The sequence below is a fragment of the Vitis riparia genome, chromosome 7 (genome assembly GCF_004353265.1).
Source record: "Vitis riparia cultivar Riparia Gloire de Montpellier isolate 1030 chromosome 7, EGFV_Vit.rip_1.0, whole genome shotgun sequence".
NCBI classification, from domain to species: Eukaryota; Viridiplantae; Streptophyta; class Magnoliopsida; order Vitales; family Vitaceae; genus Vitis; species Vitis riparia.
In genome coordinates, this window is record NC_048437.1 from 7122552 (window position 1) to 7144228 (window position 21677).

At 36.0% G+C, this 21677-nt stretch overlaps 3 protein-coding genes across 4 annotated transcripts; all 3 read left to right on the top strand.

The window, feature by feature from the left end:
- The first annotated feature begins 25 nt into the window (after positions 1–25).
- LOC117917643 (bet1-like protein At4g14600) lies at positions 26–7028 on the top strand. The gene is made up of 4 exons (XM_034833983.1): positions 26–181; positions 264–387; positions 6192–6248; positions 6706–7028. Exons 1-4 carry the CDS (start codon positions 159–161, stop codon positions 6865–6867), a joined length of 366 nt encoding a protein of 121 aa, XP_034689874.1. The 5' UTR covers positions 26–158; the 3' UTR covers positions 6868–7028.
- Positions 7029–9588: 2560 nt separating this feature from the next.
- Positions 9589–10491, top strand: LOC117917317 (classical arabinogalactan protein 10-like). The gene has a single exon (XM_034833548.1). The coding sequence runs from the start codon at positions 9762–9764 to the stop codon at positions 10200–10202; it is 441 nt and encodes a 146-aa protein (XP_034689439.1). The 5' UTR covers positions 9589–9761; the 3' UTR covers positions 10203–10491.
- Positions 10492–17064: 6573 nt separating this feature from the next.
- Positions 17065–20669, top strand: LOC117919207 (protein DETOXIFICATION 27-like). 2 transcript variants are annotated; one of them, XM_034836338.1, is made up of 8 exons: positions 17074–17657; positions 17765–18306; positions 18410–18496; positions 18593–18649; positions 19736–19974; positions 20077–20195; positions 20276–20365; positions 20472–20669. In XM_034836338.1, the coding sequence occupies exons 1-8, from the start codon at positions 17373–17375 to the stop codon at positions 20517–20519; spliced, it is 1467 nt and encodes a 488-aa protein (XP_034692229.1). In that variant the 5' UTR covers positions 17074–17372; the 3' UTR covers positions 20520–20669. The 2 variants fall into 2 exon arrangements, 1 of the variants encoding a protein (XP_034692229.1); XR_004652046.1 differs by lacking the exon at positions 20472–20669 and having other exon boundaries at positions 17065–17657; positions 20063–20195; positions 20276–20357.
- The last annotated feature ends 1008 nt before the right edge of the window (positions 20670–21677 follow it).

A 21677-nucleotide genomic window follows, 5' to 3' on the forward strand; every position in this document is an offset into this window, starting at 1 on the left:
ACTTTGGTCATTTTGATGAATTCAGGGTTAGGCTTTCCAAGCTCTTGTAAATCCTAATTCAGCCGGGAGGGGAAATCGTTTGATTCTTCCTTTTTGTTCTTCGTTCTAGGGTTAACAGTTCGTACATATTGCGCTTTCACTTCTCTGGATCCACACCAATGGCCAATCTCTACAGATCCAGGTTTCCCAATCTTTCCTACCATTGGATTATAATGACTTTTCTGACATTGATCGTTAATTTTGATTCTAAAATTGTTCTGCAGAGAAGGTCTAAGCGCGAGACCAGTAGCTAATTCCGATGAAATTCAGTTGAGGATCGACCCAGTGCATGCCGACTTGGACGAAGAGATCACGGGTCTCCACAAGAAAGTTACAATGCTCAAAACAGTACGTTTTCTTCTCCATTTATGAACTTATGAGATCGGATTTGAAGAAGTTAAAAGGTTTTGGTTTTATTGTTTTGTTGAATTATTCGAAAGATATGCCCAAGTAATTTATCGAGGACCAATGAATGTGAGACTCATTTATAGCCTAGAATAGAGGGCTTTAATGAAATTCCGGTTTCTGAACTGTGAGTCTCAGCATATAAAGGTTCAATTATAATTGAACTTAGAGGAACTTGGATGGTAAGTAGTTCATTTCGTTAGAAGGGGTTGGAGGATACCTGATGGGTGTATAGTGGGCAAGGAAAATGTGTATTGGGTGGATCATTTTTATCTTATTGTAAGCTAGAGTTGGTGCTCAAGTGGAGAAAAGAAATCCATCACATTGAAAATTGGTCTTATAGTTATGTGCAATGGGAAATTAAGAAAATATGCATTAGATTCAAGCTTTCGAAGAATAGGAAATGGGCCAAGTGAGCAGGCATGTAGGCTTTTTATGGAATTTTTAAGTAACACGCAGGACAAATGCGAATCATAACATAATCCTCTTCTTTGAACTCTCTTGTCCTATGGTGTGCATTGGTAGCAAGTCTATAATCTGCTTTATTCATAACAAGTTTTCATTGTATCTCAACGTGTAAGTCACAATAAAGGCTTGGGTGGAATCAAAAGGACTGTAATTAGCAGGCATAGGAATAAGATCAATGGGTTGGCGAGGTGCGAGGTGAGAGAACTTCAAAAGGACATTATGCTTGTGGATTGATTAACTGAGTTATTGTAAAAAAGGCTCAGAGATGGATAAAACAAGATCCCAATTTCCAAGTTTATCACCAACTAGACACCTAAGCAAGTCACCCAAACTATGATTAACAAATTTTGTCTCACCATCTTTTTGAGGATGAAACTAAAGGAATACTTCAAAGTGGTTTCAAATAATTTATAAAGAGTCTTATGAGAATAGGTAACAGACTTGGCATTCTATCATATACTATGGTAGAAGGTAGACAATGTAACAATGTAACCTCTGAATTTTGTTTAAAAACAACTTTGTCATATGGAAAGCATCATCAATCTTAAAACATAAGATAAAATGGGTCATCTTAGAGAATCTATCCACAAGTACCAAAATGGAGTTATGACCTAGATCAATCTTGGGCAACTTGAGGACAAAATCCATGCTAAGATCATGCAATGTGTATGTGTATGTGAAATAGGTGATAGAGTGTACAAACTTGTGTTTTGTTTCTTAGCCTTGCCTAATTGATAGGTATGACATTAGGAAACAATTTTAACATCTTTTTTCAACAAAGGCCAATAAAACCTATCTTCAACTAAAGCTATAGATTTATTCCTACCAAAATATTCAGCTAGACCTCCAACATGTAATTCCCAAATTAGAAACTCTCTAAGTATGAGGAATGTACAATTTAACTCCCTTAAAAAAGATAACCATCCCAAATGATGAGAAATAGGCATGATTTCTATTAGAACTATCTAAGAGATTATAAAGTTAGCACTAAAATCCGAACAAGTAGGACACTCATCCTTAATTTGCTAAAAAAGATAACCTTCTATCTATCAATTCAATTCAGCTTTGTTCGTAGGATCCATCCTATAATGAGGAAGATTAGGTAATTGTTATCCTAGGGCTAAGTCTATAGCATGTTAAATGTCTCTCAATGGTGATAATTCATCAGAAAAGTCTTCAAGCATGACATCCTTAAATGTTTCTAGCAAATAAGTAACTTTGGAACAACAATCGAAATTGGACTTAGATGAAGAGTGAAACCCTTTCGTAACTATGAGGGTATATGCTAAACTAGTATCAAGCCTTGCATTCTCAAATGGCCTAAAAGACAAAATTTGAATTCTTTTCTTAGGTTGATACTTATGAGTAGACTTATCGACAAGTTTGCACTTTTTAAGTGTTGGCTTATCAGGTTTTAAGAGAATTATTCTTCCTCCATGGCTAAATTCATCGGTATTATTTCACGTAAAATTCCTCACATCATAATCATATAGTCATGGATGTCCTAACAAGATATGTGTGACACATATGGGTAAACATGATAGTAAATGCTTTCTGAACAAGATCCTAACTTAAGTGTAACTAGACACCTCTCTTTAATAGGTAGAGAAGTTTTATCCACCCAAGCTACTTTAAATGGATGGGGACAGGACTTAGGTTCCAGGTCAAACCTAGCAATAGTGGATTCAGACACGACATTCATGGCGCTACCCCCATCAATGACTAACTTACTTGCCTTATCCCTAAAAGGAGCATAAGTATGGAAAATACTCAAAATGTTTTCATGCATAACAATCAATTAGGCTAGACAAGTTACACCACATCACATAAAACTTCTTCATCCTCATTAACCTCAAAATGTTCCTCCTCACAATAAGGATTTTCCATGGGCTCAAGTTGGAAATACTCGGTCTTCTTGGGTTAAAGCAATATCCTCTTGTTTTAAGGCAAGAGTATGTTGTGGGCCTTTATAGACTGTGTCTCTTTGCATGATAATGATGGCACTCAATTCAGGATGTAGTTGGACAAGAACTAGATGACTTGTTTGAATTACTCTTATTCATTTAGCCCTAAAGGTTGAAGTAGTATTAGGGTTTTGTCCATCGTTTGGTAAAGGAAAGACAAGCTATGACCTATTGGTACTCTTGGGGATGGTACTAGGCCGAAGTTGACAACAGTGGATAGGTAAGATAGGGTCATACCTCATAGGATAAGAACAAAGACAAGTTTCTAGGGTCTTACGACAAGCTTCCTTTAAGAACTCAAGAGAATGCAAAATAACCTCACGCTTGATTTCAACTCTCAAATCATTTATAAACCTTGTAACAATAGCCCAATAATCCCCATGAATGCCATAACATAACATTAATTCCTCAAATCGAGCCATATATTCACTAACAAAGGAAGTCATTTTCCTAAGGTTCAATGGTTGATCTAACAAGTAATTTGTATGATAAACCGATGAGTACTTCTCTATAAGTCTTGACTTCATCTCTTCCCACACAATAATAGGGTTTTGACCTAAATAGTCAATTTCATGTAAGATTGATTGCTAATGATGCTTTGTAGACCCTATCAATTTCATCTTAATAAAACAAACTTGCTGAATGTGTTAAAGAGAATGATATACATTGTAAACCCAAATCCTATAAGTTTAAGCTTTTAGAAAAAGTGGTAGTTTAGCATGGTATATGACCCTTGTTTGGTGAGAGGTCTATTTATTTTCCTAATTTATTGATTAAACCCAAAAAAGTTCAATTGTGGTTGTTTACCTAAGGGTTTATGTATCTCCCCACGTGTGGGTATGAGGCCACTTGTGGGAAAGGGTGTTAAAGAGTATGATATACATTCTGAACTCAAATCTTGCAAGTTTAAAATTTTAGAACAAATTGGTAGGTTCAACATACTGTTGGTCAAGCTGTAATAGTCGCACCCCTCAAAATTATTTTCAAGATTGGCTAACTAATCAAGAAACATATTTGAGTTTAAGCTACCATCAAATTTTGGCACCTTTATCTTGATCCTCCTAATGATATAACTTACCTAATCGTGGATATGCATGGATTGATTGTAATGACACTATGGAAGTAAAGGTCGATGTTATTGACAATGGTATCTATCCTAATGTTCCCATTGGAAGATTGTGACATAAACTCTCTTCTATCTCCATTGATTGGAGCACCAAAAGTGTCATCCTCATAGATATCATCATCCTCATTTAGGGTTCCACCATTGATTGAACCTTTGTTTATAGGTGGCTTTTCAAGAGGCATAGGTAGCAGACCCACTTGAGAATTCCCAAGTCTCCTACAATTTGTGGATTGATTGAAGTTTTGTCCAAAGTAGATTTATCTATTGTTTCTCCCTCATGACACTTTCTAGGATCTTTCAACAAATGACCAAGGTTCATGGCAAGTTTAGTCATAATATCTTTCACTATTGTCAAATTGACTTGTGGGATTGTCATAGTGGTTATAAGGTTTTTTACATCCCCTTGAAGGGCGAAATGGGATTGTTCTAATTTAGCGACCTTCATTTTTAGTGAAAACAAGGGTCTAAACGGAAACAAAGACAAATTGTGAGGGGGAAAAAAGTAATGCTGAGATGAAACATGAATTAATTAATTAATACCAAATTTCTTCTAGACTGGGTGTACAACAATAAAAATAAAAACTCAAATAAAGGACTATGCAATAACTCCAAAGAAAAGCACAAGAGATACAAAATAGATAGGACATAAAGGGTAGATATATATTTTAAAGTAACAAGCAAAAGGTAATACGACCACAAAGGTAAGAATCTTAGCACATTACCTATTAAACCAAAGAACTAAAACTAAAAGCATAAATTTTCAAGTTTTTGGAAAAGTAACCTTGAGATTTCCTAGTAGAATTGAACCTTGAGATTGGTGCAAGGATTCCAACAATGCAAAACACGTCCAAAAATTGACTTGGACTATAGTTTAGTGCTTGTAATGAAGTTGTAGCATAGTGGGGAGTATTCCCAATCATTGTAGTATGATGGTAAGTATACCTATTGCAAAAACACGTTCAAAGTCGACCTTGGTTTGATACCAATTGATGTATAGAACAATAGAGAGAAAGAATATAGGAGAGGAAAATAGAAGTAGAAGAGAGATTCCAAAGAAATTACAAATATTATTAATAAAAAACCTCTGAAGTTTTTAACATATATGTAGATAAACAATCTCAACTCTAGTAGGAAAGTAATTTTAATAATCCTGATTGTAATAAAGCTTTATCACTAAATAAAAATGACCCTAAAATAAGTAATAAATAACAAAATCTCACTTATTAAATTTACACTTAGCATAAGTGCATACTTTAACTTCTTCATCTTTATCAGTTATCTTGGGTTGCTCAGTTTAACATGGTGCTGGAGAGGATTTAGAGAGTGATACCAACCATTTGAAGATTTTTAGTGTCAAGCTTGGCTAAGGTGTGGGATTGTTTCAAATGTCAAAGGGGAAGAGGTTTTTTAGAGTCATCTGATAGAGTGGGTGCTTTGTCCTTGGTGTGCTCAAGGCCTCTGAAAATTGTCAAAGAGAATAGTTGATTATTGTTTACAGTGTGGAGAGATTTGTGATTTGGGGGTGTGTGAATTATGGGGATGAGGGTATAATTTTACTTGCTTAGATGATTTTGTTAATTTAACTTACTATTTATTCTTTTGCGGTTTCATGTTAAAGTAAATACTAATAACTAGGTAGATCTTTTCAAATACTCATGTTCTACAGGTTAATCCAATCTACTTTTCCAAATGGAACTCTGAGCTTATTTTAGGTTGTTCATTAGCTCTTACATGCAAAGAATTATTTCATTTTTAAAGTTGTTTAAACCTCGAGTCTAGGCTCAGGTGGTGAAAGTGGGGTGGGATGGGTTTTGTGTAGGTTTCATATCTTCTGATATTCTTGTTCAAGTATGAAAAAGATAAAATGAAATAAAAGAGAAAATCTGTTCACATCTAGCTGCTTCCCTGCAGTAGTAGTTCATGGTATGAACTCTTACCAATCCTGTTGGCCTCATCAGCTTTTTGCTGCCATTTTCCCAGTAATTTTGAACTGAAAATTAGGCTGACCTGTAAGCAGTAGTTTTGCCTATTAATGAGACAGCAATTTTTGATAAAGGATACTCGTGCACAAATCTCAAATAGCACAAACAGCACCTACAGGTTAATTGTTATTTCTCTATGTAGCAGTGGCCAAGCTATTTTGTTCTCTTTCCAGTTTTATAAACTTTTATTCAAATTTTGCTTTGCAGGTAGCTCAAGAGATCGAGTCAGAAGCAAAATTTCAGAATGACTATATTTCTCAACTGGTAAAATTCTAACTTGAAATTGAAACCTTATTTTCTTCCATTTCATTTTCTTCAAAATGATTGTCTCATCTTTGGTTATATTATGAAAAATATGAAAAAAAAAAAAATTGGTTAGAAGTTTAAACATTTTTAAATTATAACGGAGGAAAACAAATGAAATAAATTTAAAGAAATATATAAAATAATTTATTAAATTATTATTTTTTTATATATTTTCCTTCCTTCACATTTTTTATCAAATTTTTCAAAAACCAAACATAGCCTTTATAAATCCACGTATTCTTATAATTAGTGCTTAGTGGCACTCGAATAGAACCACTACTGAAGTCTGGGTTTGCATCATTGAACTTGTTTTCATATTTTCTTTTGTGATGTACATCTTGTGGGTATTTTTGTACTTCAGTATGCCAGTTTTGTATGTTTCCATTAAACTTGCTGCTTCTGGTCCTTACAACAGCAAATGACACTGAGCAAAACCCAAGCGGGATTGAAGAATAACATGAAGAGGCTGAACAGGGCCATGGCGCAGAAGGGTTCAAATCATGTTTTGCATGTGATAATTTTTGGACTAGCTTGTTTCTCTGTGGTGTACCTATGGTCCAAGCACTCACGAAGGTGAGGACCACCAAATTAGTTTTTCTACAATCCTACTTCCTCCAGAGTGTCGGTGGCTACTCCCAAGAGTTTTTGTAAACCTTCAATCACACATATTAACTTTGATTTAAACTTTAAAGTAATGAAAGCTCGTCATGAAGGGATTTACGGAACTTTTTCATCAAATCTTCAAGTGGTTTCCAAGTGTCTTGAATAGTCAAAATTTGTTCACAAAAAGTCTTCAACAAACTTCTGTAAATGGTTTAGTTCTTCAAAATTTTTAGTTTCGAGCTTTTAAATTTGCTCAAGCCCTTGGTCGACATTGTTCAACCCAAAGCTCGGATCAAGGCCCAACTAAACGCACATTGTCATAAATCACGGCAAGGTGAACGCCATGTTAAGGGTCAAGAAAATATAAGTGAAAACTCACGAGAGAACAACTTTAACCCTCACCTTGTAAGCATGACGATGACTTGCACGCATTACTTCTTAAAGTGAGGACATTCATAGGCATCTTAAACTTGGTGGGCTCAAAATATTGATCATCAAATTTGATGATTTAACACTTTGATTTTTCAATTTACCAAACCATGAGTTTGACAAATGATGAGATCTGACACATCACAAACATGACATCCCACCCGTAAAGATTCTAACGAGGGACACAAGCGGCACAAGACGAAATTTTATAAGATTATAAAATCTTGTCTTAAAAATAAAAATTAAATCAAATCAAGGTGGAGTACATGAAATTCCACTGAAGAAGGAGACAAATTGAAAGGAGCCAAATGCAAATTAAATGTTGTAACACTTAAAAATGGACCACCATAGATTTAAACCATTGTTACCACTTACCTACCCCAAATTGATTATATCATATCATAAATTGTTTTTTAAAAAATAAAATAAAATAAAATTCACTATTGACAAAAGTGAAAAATAAACATAAAGTATTCACAAAAAAGAAACTTCTCCTAACTTCTATTCCTTCCTTGATTTTATTTTTATCATACTAAAGTAAAAGCATTCTTAAACAACCTATTACGTAAGACTGGTAACTGGGCAGTATCACATCCTGAATTTTCAAGTTTCAAACACGTTGTGGTTGTTTAACAACAAAGTTGACATATCAAAAGTGCCCCGCAGGAGTCGTGACAATCTAATTGGAAATCAGTGAACAATCACAAACAAGAAGAATGAACTTTCGATTTTTTTTATTTTATTTTTAAAACTAAAAGGTTGATCACACTCAAAGTGGAGTCTGATGAGTGAGCTTCTGAATTTAGACTTTGTTTTATTTTTCCGCCTCCACGGTTCCTTTACCAACAATGAAGCTTAATCACAAATCATACACTACCAAGTGCCATGTGCCACTCAAGAAATTTGCAACACCAAATAAAAAATTATAAAAAAGGGAGATCAAATTCATAATCTACAAGAACATTTTCTACACTCAAGGACGACATTAACATTTTACCTTCCTGATAGACAAGCAGAGTAACATCATCCTTTATATTTATATGGGGATAAACATTCTAATTGACCTTCCCATCCTTTAATTTGATTGGAATTGGTTGTCATGGCATTTAAATCATACTAAAATTATCAACAATCATGAGCCCAAAGCTCCAAAATTATGGACATCCATTTTCTCAAATTACGGCCATAATTTAATCTTTGCCAGCTCTTGCCAGCCCTTGTTCATAATTGTAGCAACATATAAGTTTGATTATTTAAAGTACGCCAACAACTCCCATGATTGGCCCACTGCGCTTGTCCCCATTTCCTGTTGCACAGAACATGCGTACCTTGGCCTTCACTGCTTGCCAGCTGTCCCACATCCCCCCACCAGTCACACGTGCCTCTCAATAACGTCCGGTGTGGTCTTCCCTTCCACTCCACTTCCCCTTACATTCATCATGTCTCTCAAACTTTAAAATTCAAGGCACCACGTGCAGACACACAAAAACAGGCATTCTGGGCAACGGCTCTCTAGCATGTTTAGTTGGTCTCCATTTGCGATTCTTTGTTTAATGATATTTTTTCTCTCTCCCCAATTATCTTAATCCAACGGCTATAATACAGCTAATCCAAATTGCATTAAAATAGTCGGGTAAGTTTCGGATACGACAAAATGTCCCGTCTAACCTACAGTGATTTGACACGTGTAATGGGGCCCGCTTTTGACCTGGTCCCTTGTGGTGGGACGGTTCGTTCAAACGCTGCATAAAGGCGGTGGCTACGTGTCCAAGCTAAGGTTTGGGAACAGTGGTGTGACTGTGTGAGTATTCACACACCAGAGATTGGAGGCATTCAATCATGCATGAATATTCAAAGGGTACTCCTGGAAATCAACCGACTTTTGAAAAGGTTAACGCGGTAGACAGACTGGGAAGAAAAGTTCTAAATATTTTATTCGCACGTTCGGTAGGGTAGATGGAGACATTTCACTGACCATCATTAACCGACACATGTTCATGTTAGGGATATTCTAGTAATTTATATCCTTTTTAGCTGGACATAAGTGGAAATTAGCTCAGTTGAATAATTGAGTCAGATTACTATAATAGCCTTTGTTATGACGGGTGTTGGGGTGTGATTGGTTGGCATTTAGGTGCGCCTTCTTGGTTCAGGCCTAGAAGCTTCTAAGAAGAGGGGGAGGAGAAGTAGTCCCAACTCATACACCAACATCTCTGAGGTGAGCCCATTAAGTTTATATCTATAAATATATGCAGTTTCAGAAGATTCTCAAGCATTATTGATTAATATCTCTGGTTTCTCAAACCCTCCACTTCTGCTCTTCTCTTTATATTCTCTTACTTTGGACGCTCATCCTCACCTCCCAACTTCACCTGCTGCTCTCTTTCTCTCTGTCTCCCTCTCTTTCTCTGTCTCTGAAACTTTCTTTCTCTGGAGAAGATGAAGATGACTTCCACTGGGTTTAAAGTTGTGATGATGCTGGCTTTGTTGGCCACCTCATGCATGGCACAAGCTCCAGGAGCATCTCCAACACCGACACCCACACCCCCAGCGACCTCGCCTGCACCATCATCTCCGCCGTCCACTCCAGTTCCATCTCCGGCACCATCCTCTCCAGCTCCTTCTCCCACCACTGCCTCAACCCCATCACCCACTCCTTCTCCCTCCTCCACCTCACCTTCCACACCCCCTACTACTACTCCTTCTCCTTCTCCCAGCATCGCTTCTCCTCCGGCACCGCCGACATCCGGTTCCGGTTCACCCCCTACTGCAACCCCTACTGAATCACCCAACGGCAGCTTCGCTGATGGTTGGTTGAACAGAGTCGTCATTGCCGGAACTGCCCTGGCCGGATCATTCGTGGCGGTGGCCATGATCTAGAGCGGGACCTGACCCACGTGGATGAGGGTTGGCATTTCAGGCCTTTGGTTTTCATGGACGGTTGAGATCTCTTTGTGTTCTTTGTTCGGTGATTAGCCCTCTTTGTATTATTTATTTTATTTTGTCTGATTATGTTTGTTGATTTTATTGGACGAGGATTGTTTCGGTGGTTCATTGCTTTTTGTGTCGACACGTGTACCAATTTGATCTGTTGGATTATTATAGACATGACTCCGGTGTACATTAGCTGAATAAAACACTTCCTATTCTTTCCTTTGATTTATCATAATTCATACACCCTGTCTAATCCTTTCTTTTCGGCACTGACTCATGCTACTATTTGAAATCACGCCTCTCCGAAATTACGGAAAGCCTTTGTTTGTATCAGGCCACTTGCCTTCTTGTGGTCAAAAGATTGGTTTAATTTTTCAAAGTTTCTTCATCAGAAGACAGACTTTAACACTGCATCAGACTTCTTCTCAAAGTAACCGGCCGGTCGATTCGCACTTTCCACCTCAAGCTTCATGCCCATTTTCTAATTACTTAATGAGTATGGCTGCCATGATCCCATCCATACACACATGCTATTCATTTTTTCTTTTGAGGGGGGGACAACTCTCAGAAGAAAATGGGTAAGATTTAGAACTCCCTATTTTACTTATAAATGGTCTCCATCAACCAATTCTTCGGTCACAAATAAACAGAACTCGGGCACTAACCAATTTCCACGTCTGAATGCTGAATGATTTTAAATAGCCGTGGAAGTAATAATAAACGTACATGAATTTTTCAAAGCCCCAGTGCGTAGAAATCAATCGCTTAATTGAATAAGTCCTGGCGGTTTCTGAGGATGGCAGGACTAGGGCGTTTTTCAGTAACTCGTATAAAATAAACCTTAAAATAATAATAAGACTTCGACTAAAAGACAAAAGGAAAAGTTGTTGGAAGCAGCCCATCACCTTCGCATCTTACAGCTGCTTCAATGTCGTTTGCCATGGATTTTTTATTTATTTTTCTTAGTTAAAACAATTCAACCGACAATGTTTTGACCATGTATGTTTGGAGGCCATTTGAACCTTTCTGTAGGGATGATGAAGTCATTCTATTTTTGGGTTTCACAGGTATCCAAATGTATTCGTCTTTATCAGGGATAGCATTAAAAGTTAAAGACTATGGCAACGGATTCGCGACCCAATAGCTCTTACCTTTGGCGAAATCAAATTGGCGTTTGTGATTGTCATACAAGAAATGAGAGTTGACAACAATTAAAATTAAATCTAATCTGATTTCCAATTCCAACACAAATCCAATCCAATCTCCTTTTTCTAAATTTAGATCGATTAGATTATACTGCTTATACTATTTTCAATGTTTTTTTATAACATTTTTTAATATATTTATATCAAAATTTAAATAATAAATGAGATAAAATTTTAAAATAATAACTAACAAAAAAAAATGTATAAATAATATTTTTTTCTTAAATTTTTTAAAAATTGAATATTATTATATAAGATAATATAAATTATAATTATTATAAAAATGTTAAATAAAGTTCAAGTTAAAATCGATATGTTCAAACCCTTGATATGTTCAACCTAAATTGAGTTTGAATAAAAAAAAAAACCTTAAACCTAGTCACTTGATTAGTCATAATATTAAAAATGATTATTTAGATCAAATATATTACTAATAAAAACGTCAGATTAGGCAATTAATCAACTTACCAACATCAAATTGTAATATGAAGCAGGATAGAACTAAAGTACTGAGTCCAACCCCTTTTAATCAAGATTTCCATTGGGCCCAGTTGTGTGTCTACCTATTTGTAAGCGAATAAGGCCCAACCGGCCCATAGTGAAGAACAAGAACCCATCCTCTTGTGTAAGATCTTTTGTACTTATCCAAGCCTACGAGCATCAATCAAACCATTCGACCGCAATGTTCTTGATCTTCCAGAAACATCTTCTAAGTTTCTGGACTGGAGACAACGGATCATTCTGGACTTCATTACATCAAGTGGAACGTGTCTAGCTCCTTCGAATTCAGGCCACTTATCTTTTATCTTTATGCCCTCAGAAGCCAGAAAATATTTTTAAAAAGGAGGAAAAAAAAAAAAAAAACACCCAGCAGACAATTTTGAATGGACTACAATACGCAAGAAAAACAAGAAGTAATGAATTTGCATATGATTGGGAAGTGTGGGAAGCTGAAAAGATAAGACAGAGGTGGCAGCACAACATGACAAATATGATTACCTATGTTCTCACGTAGCTTAGAACTCACCAGCTTTGACTCGGGTAACCATGACATTGTAATACACAGATCTGACACAGCCTTCCCATCGTGCAGAGGCCTAGTGTTTTTGATTATCTTCCTTTTCGGGAGACTCTGGGCACCACAAAAATCAATGACATGTAGGGCAGTTTCCATAATATGGGTTGTTCTATGGTACCCACTCTTCATTTTGGGATACCTACCCACGTTTGACCCCAATAAAAATATGACATGTGTAAAGTACATATCATTAAAAAATTTATAAAAACATATCAAACCGGTAAAGATGACTTGTTGGTGAGAAATAATCACATGCATTTCATATATATCTAAATATTACAACTTTTTTATAATTTATTATTAAATATCAAATATAATTTGTTATTTAATGCATTGCCTAACTCTATCTAAAAAAAGAAAATCTTACCTACTACTCTTATACTCTCATCATTCATATATAAAAAAAAGGATAGTAATTTAATATGAAAATTAAATAATTTCAACTACCAAATTACAAAATATGTAAGATGTATTTTGATGAATCAAATTTCAAGATCAAGTTCAAAACTTTTTGAGAGAGAAAATTTAAAATTTGTATTATATGAAGAAGATGAAGGATTTCAAGCGATTACAAGTGTCAAAGGTAATTTTTGATATTTTTTTATCCAAATATAATTGTTGTAGGAAGAAATGTGATGTTAAATAACGATTTTAGAATTTTTTATGAGTTTATTATAAAATTTTGTTATCAAATTGTTATTAATATTTTTATATAATTTTTTATTTTTTTTTTGTTCATAGATTAAATTTGAAGATGAAGCTTTATATGTCTTGAAGGATGTCAAGTGATTACAAGTGTTAAAAGGTAACATTTGAATTTTTTTTTTTCATTTACATATAACTATTGTAGGTAGAAATGTCATGTTAAATGACATTTAAATATGTAATGATTTATAATATTTAGATTTTTTAATTTTTTGTTCTGAGTTATTTTTAACCAAATTGAGAGCATTTAGTAATTTGTTATGAAATTGTCATCAATATTTTGTAAGAGATAGTACGAACTTTCTAAGAGAGAGTATGAACTTTCTAAGAGAGGGTACGAACTTTCTAAGGGTGGGTACGAACTTTCTAAGGAAGGGTACGAACTTTCTAAGGGAGGGTACGAACTTTCTAAGAGAGGGTACGAACTTTCTAAGAGAGGGTACGAAATTTCTAAGAGTGGGTACGAACTTTCTAAGGGTGGGTACAAACTTTCTAAGGGAGGGTACGAACTTTCTAAGACATGGTACGAACTTTCTAACAGAGGGTACGAACTTTCTAAGAGTGGGTACGAACTTTCTAAGATATGGTACGAACTTTCTAAGACCGGGTACGAACTTTCTAAGACCAAGTATGAACTTTCTAAGACCGAGTACGAACTTTCTAAGACAGGGTACGGACTTTCTAAGAGAGGGTACGAAATTTCTAAGAGTGGGTACGAACTTTCTAAGGGAGGGTACGGACTTTGTAAGAGATGGTACGAACTTTGTAAGAGATGGTACGAACTTTCTAAGGGATGGTACGAACTTTCTAAGGGAGGGTACGAACTTTCTAAGGGAAGGTACGAACTTTCTAAGAGAGGGTACGAACTTTCTAAGGGCGGGTACGAACTTTCTAAGGGAGGGTACGAACTTTCTAAGGGAGGGTACGAACTTTCTAAGAGTGGGTACAAACTTTCTAAAAGAGGGTACAAACTTTCTAAGAGAGGGTACGAGCTTTCTTAAAGTGGGTACGAACTTTCTAAGAGAGGGTACGAACTTTCTAAGACCGGGTACGAACTTTCTAAGAGAGTGTACGAACTTTCTAAGAGAGGGTACGAACTTTCTAAGAGTGGGTACGAACTTTCTAAGAGATGGTACAAACTTTCTAATAGAGGGTACGAACTTTCTAATAGATGGTACGAACTTTCTAAGATAGGGTACGAACTTTCTAAGGGAGGGTACGAACTTTCTAAGAGTGGGTACAAACTTTCTAAAAGAGGGTACAAACTTTCTAAGAGAGGGTACGAGCTTTCTTAAAGTGGGTACTTATTTTTTAAGAGAGGGTACGAACTTTCTAAGACCGGGTACGAACTTTCTAAGAGAGTGTAAGAACTTTCTAAGAGAGGGTACGAACTTTCTAAGAGTGGGTACGAACTTTCTAAGAGAGGGTACGAAGTTTCTAATAGAGGGTACGAACTTTCTAAGAGATGGTACGAACTTTCTAAGAAAGTGTACGAACTTTCTAAAAGTGAGTACGAACTTTCTAAGAGAGGGTACCAACTTTCTAAGACCAGGTACAAACTTTCTAAGAGAGGGTACGAACTTTCTAAGAGAGGGTACGAACTTTCTAAGAGTGGGTACGAACTTTCTAAGAGAGGGTACGAACTTTCTAAGAGAGGGTACGAACTTTCTAAGAGAGGGTACGAACTTTTTAAGAGATGATACGAACTTTCTAAGAGTGGGTGCGAACTTTTTAAGAGAGTGTACGAACTTTCTAAGAGATGGTACGAATTTTCTAAGAGAACTTTCTAAGAGTGGGTGCGAACTTTCTAAGAGAGTGTGCGAACTTTCTAAGAGAGGGTACGAACTTTCTAAGAGTGGGTACGAACTTTCTAAGACAGGGTACGAACTTTCTAAGAGAGGGTACAAACTTTCTAAGAGTGGGTACGAACTTTCTAAGACAAGGTACGAACTTTCTAAGAAAGGGTACGAACTTTCTAAGAGTAGGTGCAAACTTTCTAAGACAGGGTGCGAACTTTCTATGAGAGGGTGCGAATTTTTTAAGAGAAGGTGCAAACTTTCTAAGAGATGGTACGAACTTTCTAAGAGATGGTACGAACTTTCTAAGAGTTGGTACGAACTTTCTAAGAGATGGTACAAACTTTCTAAGAATGGGTGCGAACTTTCTAAGAGAGGGTACGAAGTTTCTAAGAGTGGGTACGAACTTTCTAAGAGTGGGTACGAACTTTCTAAGAGAGGGTACGAACTTTTTAAGAGAGGGTATGAACTTTCTAAGAAAGGGTGCGAACTTTGTAAAAGAGAGTACGAACTTACAAACTTTCTAAGAGATGGTACAATCTTTCTAAGAGAGGGTACAGACTTTCTAAGAGAGAGTACGAACTTTGTGAGAGAGGGTACGAACTTTGTGAGAGAGGGTACGAACTTTGTGAGAGGGGGTACGAACTTTGTGAGATGGGATACGAACTTCCATAATTTCTTTAAGAGTAATTTTTTTAATTTCTTTTAAGAGTAATTTCCATCATTTATAAGCTTAATTAGTATCAATAAATAATATTATTGTATTTCCATGTGGAAAAAAAAAATTGAAAAGTTTGAAAATTTGTAAAATTTTCGAGGGTAAAGAGAATATGACGAAGGGTGCTAAGAATGTGAGGATTCCTCACATTCTTTGTACAATTCCTCACATTATTCGTACCTTCTACAATTACTTAGTGTTTTAATTTTTTAATTTTCTTAAAAGTAATATTCATCATTTCCAAGCTTGATTAATATCAATAAACAATATTATTTATATTTTTAAGTGGAAAAAAAAAATCAAAAAATTGTTAAATTTTAGGGTACGAAGAATGTGAGGTAAGGTATGAAGAATGTGAGGATTTCTCATAATCTTCATACCTTTTCTCACATTTTTCATATCCTCTCTAATTTTTTAGTGTTTTAATTTTTTAATTTTTTAGGATAATTTACATTATTTCCAATTTAAAATTTTTTTAATGCTTAATTTTTTTTTTACCAATTCTATCAATAATAACTCAAAATAATATTATTAAACTATGTTATTGTTATTTCAAGTTAAAAAGTAAATCTAAAATTTTAAAAATATAAATAATTTAGGGTACGAAAAATATGAGAACGGTATGAAAAATGTGATAAATACATGTTTGATACTTTTATCACATTTTTCATATTGATTTTTAGTTTTAAAATTTTTGAAATTACATATTTATTTTCGAAAATACTATCATTAGTAACTTAAAAGAGTATTAGTAATTTATTTTATTGTAATTTAACTTTAAAAACCTTAAATTCAAAAAATGTAAAATTTGGAGAGTACGGAAAAAAATTAGGACGATCTAATTACCTAAACTTTATATATGATTACCAAAATGTTGAATTTTTATTAAAATACTCATTTCATATTAAAATATTACCATATTCATTTTTATGTTGAATTTAAATATTTAATAATTTGTTAAAAGTAAAATAATGTAATTATGATATATGATGATTTTTTTTGTTAATAAATATGTTTTCAAATTTTATATCATTTTATTTTTTATTTTTTTCTAATTCTATTTTTATCTAATATTTATTTTATTTAAACCCAAAATTGTTGAGAATGGAAGAAGAAAGAATGCCACAACCTGTTCTTCCCTTAACAGGTTAAATGAAATTTTTATTTCAAATTTAAAATGGATGGCCAAGATGTAATCTTGGACATCCAATGGCTTGAAAAGCTTTTTGGGTAGGTACCGAAGAGGTACCCTAGAATTTTCCCCATAATATTAGTCTGAACAATTAATTTTGTAGTACCATTTTCCAAAAAATGGACGACAGGATTCTGTTCAAGGGTTTTTAATCGTTTGACAAGTAGTTGAAATTAGAGGAGTTGGAACACGTTTTGACAGGAGCTGGGGGAACTAGAAATACCTATTAATTAATGAAAGGACAAGGTTGGGGAGAACTACAATACCCAACAGCCATATAAAGGACCAAGTTAATGACCTAAAATCACTTCTTTTGGTTTCAGCTCTTCTCGTAAGTTTTCTCTCTCAAACCTTTTGGGGGGTGGCATCTGTCTGATCATTGAAAATCCAGGAATTAGGGAGAAAGAATCCACGGTCACAACATGTCCACAAACGGGCAAGTGATCGAGAAAGACGCAAAGGTTCCCTTATTGCAAGATTATTTATCAAGCTATGGAGAAGAGAGGCATGATAGGGATCTTGCAGGGAGGATTTGGGAAGAATCGAAGAAGCTATGGCACATAGTGGGGCCTGCGATATTCAGCCGAATTGCCTCCTACTCCATGCTTGTGATCACCCAAGCCTTTGCTGGCCACCTGGGTGATCTTGAGCTCGCTGCTATCTCCATTGCCAATAATGTCATCGTCGGTTTCGACTTCGGTCTCTTGGTACACACGACTCTATCTCTTCTCTCTTTCATGGGGCCATGGCCTTTTCTGTTATCGATTCTCTTATGTGGGTGCTTTGGCTTTTTTCCTTTTCTATGATTTGTCAGCTGGGGATGGCAAGTGCTTTAGAAACGCTATGTGGGCAAGCTTTTGGAGCCAAAAAGTACTTCATGTTGGGCGTATACATGCAACGTTCTTGGATAGTATTGTTCATGTGTTGTGTTCTCATTCTGCCTTTGTATCTATTTGCTTCTCCGATCTTGAAGCTGACCGGACAGCCCACAAACGTAGCTGAGCTATCTGGGGTTGTGGCCAGGTGGATGATCCCTCTTCACTTCAGCTTTGCTTTTCAGTTCCCTCTACAGAGGTTCCTGCAGTGCCAGCTGAAGAACGGTGTGGTTGCTTGGGTGGCTTTGGTGGCTCTTGTTGTCCATGTGATCGTAAGCTGGTTGTTTGTGTACAACTTTCAGCTGGGGGTGGTGGGCATAGCTATTACTTTGAATTTTTCTTGGTGGGTTCTAGTGATTGGGTTGATGGGTTACACCGTATGTGGTGGGTGTCCTCTCACATGGACTGGTTTCTCCATTGAAGCCTTCTCTGGTCTTTGGGAGTTCGTCAAACTCTCTGCTGCTTCTGGGGTCATGCTCTGGTCTCTCTCTTGCTCTTATGATCTTACTTTTACAACATTTTCCCTTAAACCTCTCATGATCGCTTTCTAATTCTTCTGTAATTCCCATATGCCATAAGAACAGCTTGGAGAATTGGTACTACAGAATTTTGATACTGATGACTGGAAACTTAAAGAATGCAGAGATTGCGGTGGACGCTTTGTCAATTTGGTATGCACCAACGATGATTTTTTCAAGTATAGTCAGTTTCCCATTTCTATAAGCACATAACTCTCGGTCTTTAATTGGCTTCTACTTTTTCGGCAGCATGTCAATAAATGGGTGGGAAATGATGATTCCTCTGGCTTTCTTTGCTGGAACCGGGTAATTTCCTTTTCTATCCTTGTTGTCTTGGATGATGGATCACGGAAGTGATGGAACCCATGTGCCGTATTGTGAGCAATTTCATGCCACGTTCCTTTCGCTCCGTGGCTCACCATAGATAGGGTTTGGTTGGTATTCAAAATATGAGGTCTAGAACACCAATCGACTGAGTCATTTGTGGCAAACTCAGAGATTGCTTTTCGATGGTATTATTATTATTATTATTATTTACGGCGGTTCATCAAATTTTGAAAATAATACTTTGTCAACCTAAATAAGGATGTTGATGGATGACCTTATCTTAGGGTCCGTTGCAATATGCGTCTCAAACGTATTCCTAGTCCGTGATATCTTCAAGGAGACTTAACACCATAAATTTTAAAATGAAAGATACTAGAATGCCATCGTACAGGGCACTTCCTTTAAGAATGGTTTATAGGTTGAGAGAAAGATTTACTTCATTCCTTTTTCCTGACATAGATTTATCTTTTATATTCATACGTAAGACAGACAGACAGACAGACGTGGTTCCAATAATAATATTTGGAACTCCAACAACATGAGGCGAGGCCCTAGGTTAGGTATGCCGAATGAGTGGGACAAAAAAGAGTAATGAGAGACGGGTCAAGCAGGAGAAATTAGGACCAGTAGAAATATGGGTGAATGATGTGTCTTTCTTCATTGGGTTGCATTTTGCCAAGAAAGATCAAGTAATCTTTAACCTGCCGACAAGCTTTCGAGTTTCAACATCAATAGGACAATTATTTCTTTCGTGTCAAAAGAAGCCACTTGCTGGAGAGTAAAGTGGAAAGGAACACTTCCCTCTAGACAGACAAAATTTTTGTATTCTTGATTGATCAAATAGGATAGGATCTACACACATAAAATATCATTTCTAATTAGATATAATATTTTTATTATATTTATATTTAGTTTGTAAATAAAAAATATATATGTATAACGGTAACCCAAGTTTATAAAATCCAAACTTCATTCATATATTTAAAAATAGTTAGAATTTTTTTTACTTTTAGCTCAAAGGTATTACTAATTTTGACATTTAAGTGTTACCTTTTAATGATACAGAGTGAGGGTGGCAAACGAGCTGGGTGCAGGCAATGGAAAAGGAGCCAAGTTTGCAACGATTGTAGCAGTGGCCACATCCATTGTGATCGGCCTCTTCTTCTGGCTACTCATTATCTTCTTCCACAATGAGCTTGCCCTAATATTCTCGTCGAGTGAACCAGTCTTGAAGGCAGTTAACAAGCTCTCCATCCTCTTAGCCTTCACGGTTCTCCTCAACAGCGTTCAGCCTGTTCTCTCTGGTAAACTCTTGTCGTCTTATCTGTGATTTCTTCTCAATCTCATGAATCTCTATGAGAAGTCCATTTGCATGCACTTATATAACATTAGGATTTCCTGAACAGGGGTGGCTGTGGGATCTGGGTGGCAATCTTATGTCGCTTATATAAACCTAGGCTGCTACTATCTGATCGGGGTCCCCCTCGGCTTTTTGATGGGATGGGGCTTCCATCAGGGAGTCATGGTAAGAAATTCTGCAAAATTCAGATTTCAATTCATGCTTACTTGGTATGTTCTGACCCTACTGCATATGGACATGATTAGGGTATCTGGGCTGGTATGATCTTTGGAGGAACTGCACTGCAGACCTTGATATTGGCCATCATTACCATTCGGTGTGACTGGGGAAAGGAGGTAAAAAAAAAAATACTAACTTGTGCGGTTTTTGAATTTTAGTTATGCCTTAGCACATGCCAAATCATATGCATTTCATTTGATTTAATTTGGGTTGAAATTGCAGGCAGAGAAAGCGAGCCTGCATGTAAAGAAGTGGGCAGAGTCGATTTAAAGCTGTGATGGGCTGGCTTATTGAATTTTTATTTGACATTTTTCCTTGGAAAAAGATTCCACGTTTATAACATGTTGTGTAACTCCACCAAAATAGTCCGAGTGTTATCATTCTTAGATTTTTGCAATCCAAATTGACTATTGGGATGAATTGATATTTTGTTGGTCAAACCAAAAACAATTAATTGGGTTTAGGGGAGGTTAGCGGTGTGTATTTGACAATTTGTGGCCTGACACACACATTGGTATCCACAGCTGATAACTGGCGGCCCAATATGTGGATGGTTAAACCCAATAGAATTGCCTAACCCCCTCTCATCGAAACCCAGCCCAAACCCAAACATAATTGCAAATGATATTCTTTTGTCAAATTCAATTGAATTTGGTTGAAGCGGCTGAGTTGGGGGCCTTGGGGCAGTGTTGGATGTAGAGGAAGCATGCCACATGATCACATACAGTGACAGTTGTCCAATCTCCATTGCATGGAGTATGGATATATACTGACTACAGAGTGGGAAATTGAAGCTCATTCCCCCTGCTGCCAATCAAAGCTGAAGGCTGCCACCGACAAAGGTTAGGTTAGCTTTGCTTTTATGACTGGAACCCACACTACCCACTACCCTCTGACCTCTCCGTGGAGACGACACTTTCAGAGCAGACCGCCGTGAGCATTTCCTGGGATTGAATTCTGTCCTTACGTGAAGGACTTTTTTTTAAAAAAATTGGATTTTAACTTTTTGTTAAAAATAATTATTTTTGAATTTCGGTTGTATTTTTTTTTTTTATTATTACTTATTTAACATAGTGGAGGATCAGTTTTTATCAATAAATAATAAAAAACATGGTGGAGGCCATTTTTTATTAAAAAAAAAATAATAAATAAATATTTAAGTTAAATAAGCAGGATTGGATAATTCTAGTAGTTCCCAAAGTCTACAGAATAACCAAGTCAAGTCAACCCGTTTCCATTTGATTAGTTTGAAATTCAGCAGCCTTTTTAGTGAGGTGTCAATTTCGTTAAGGTAAGTTTTATAGCCACTTTATTGTGAAATTCAAACTCTACCGAATCTAGTGCTTTTCCCAAAAAATTTTAAAAGGACTTAATTGACAGTATTGTTAATTAATAACGTTAATTGACATAACTATAAGTCTATAACTA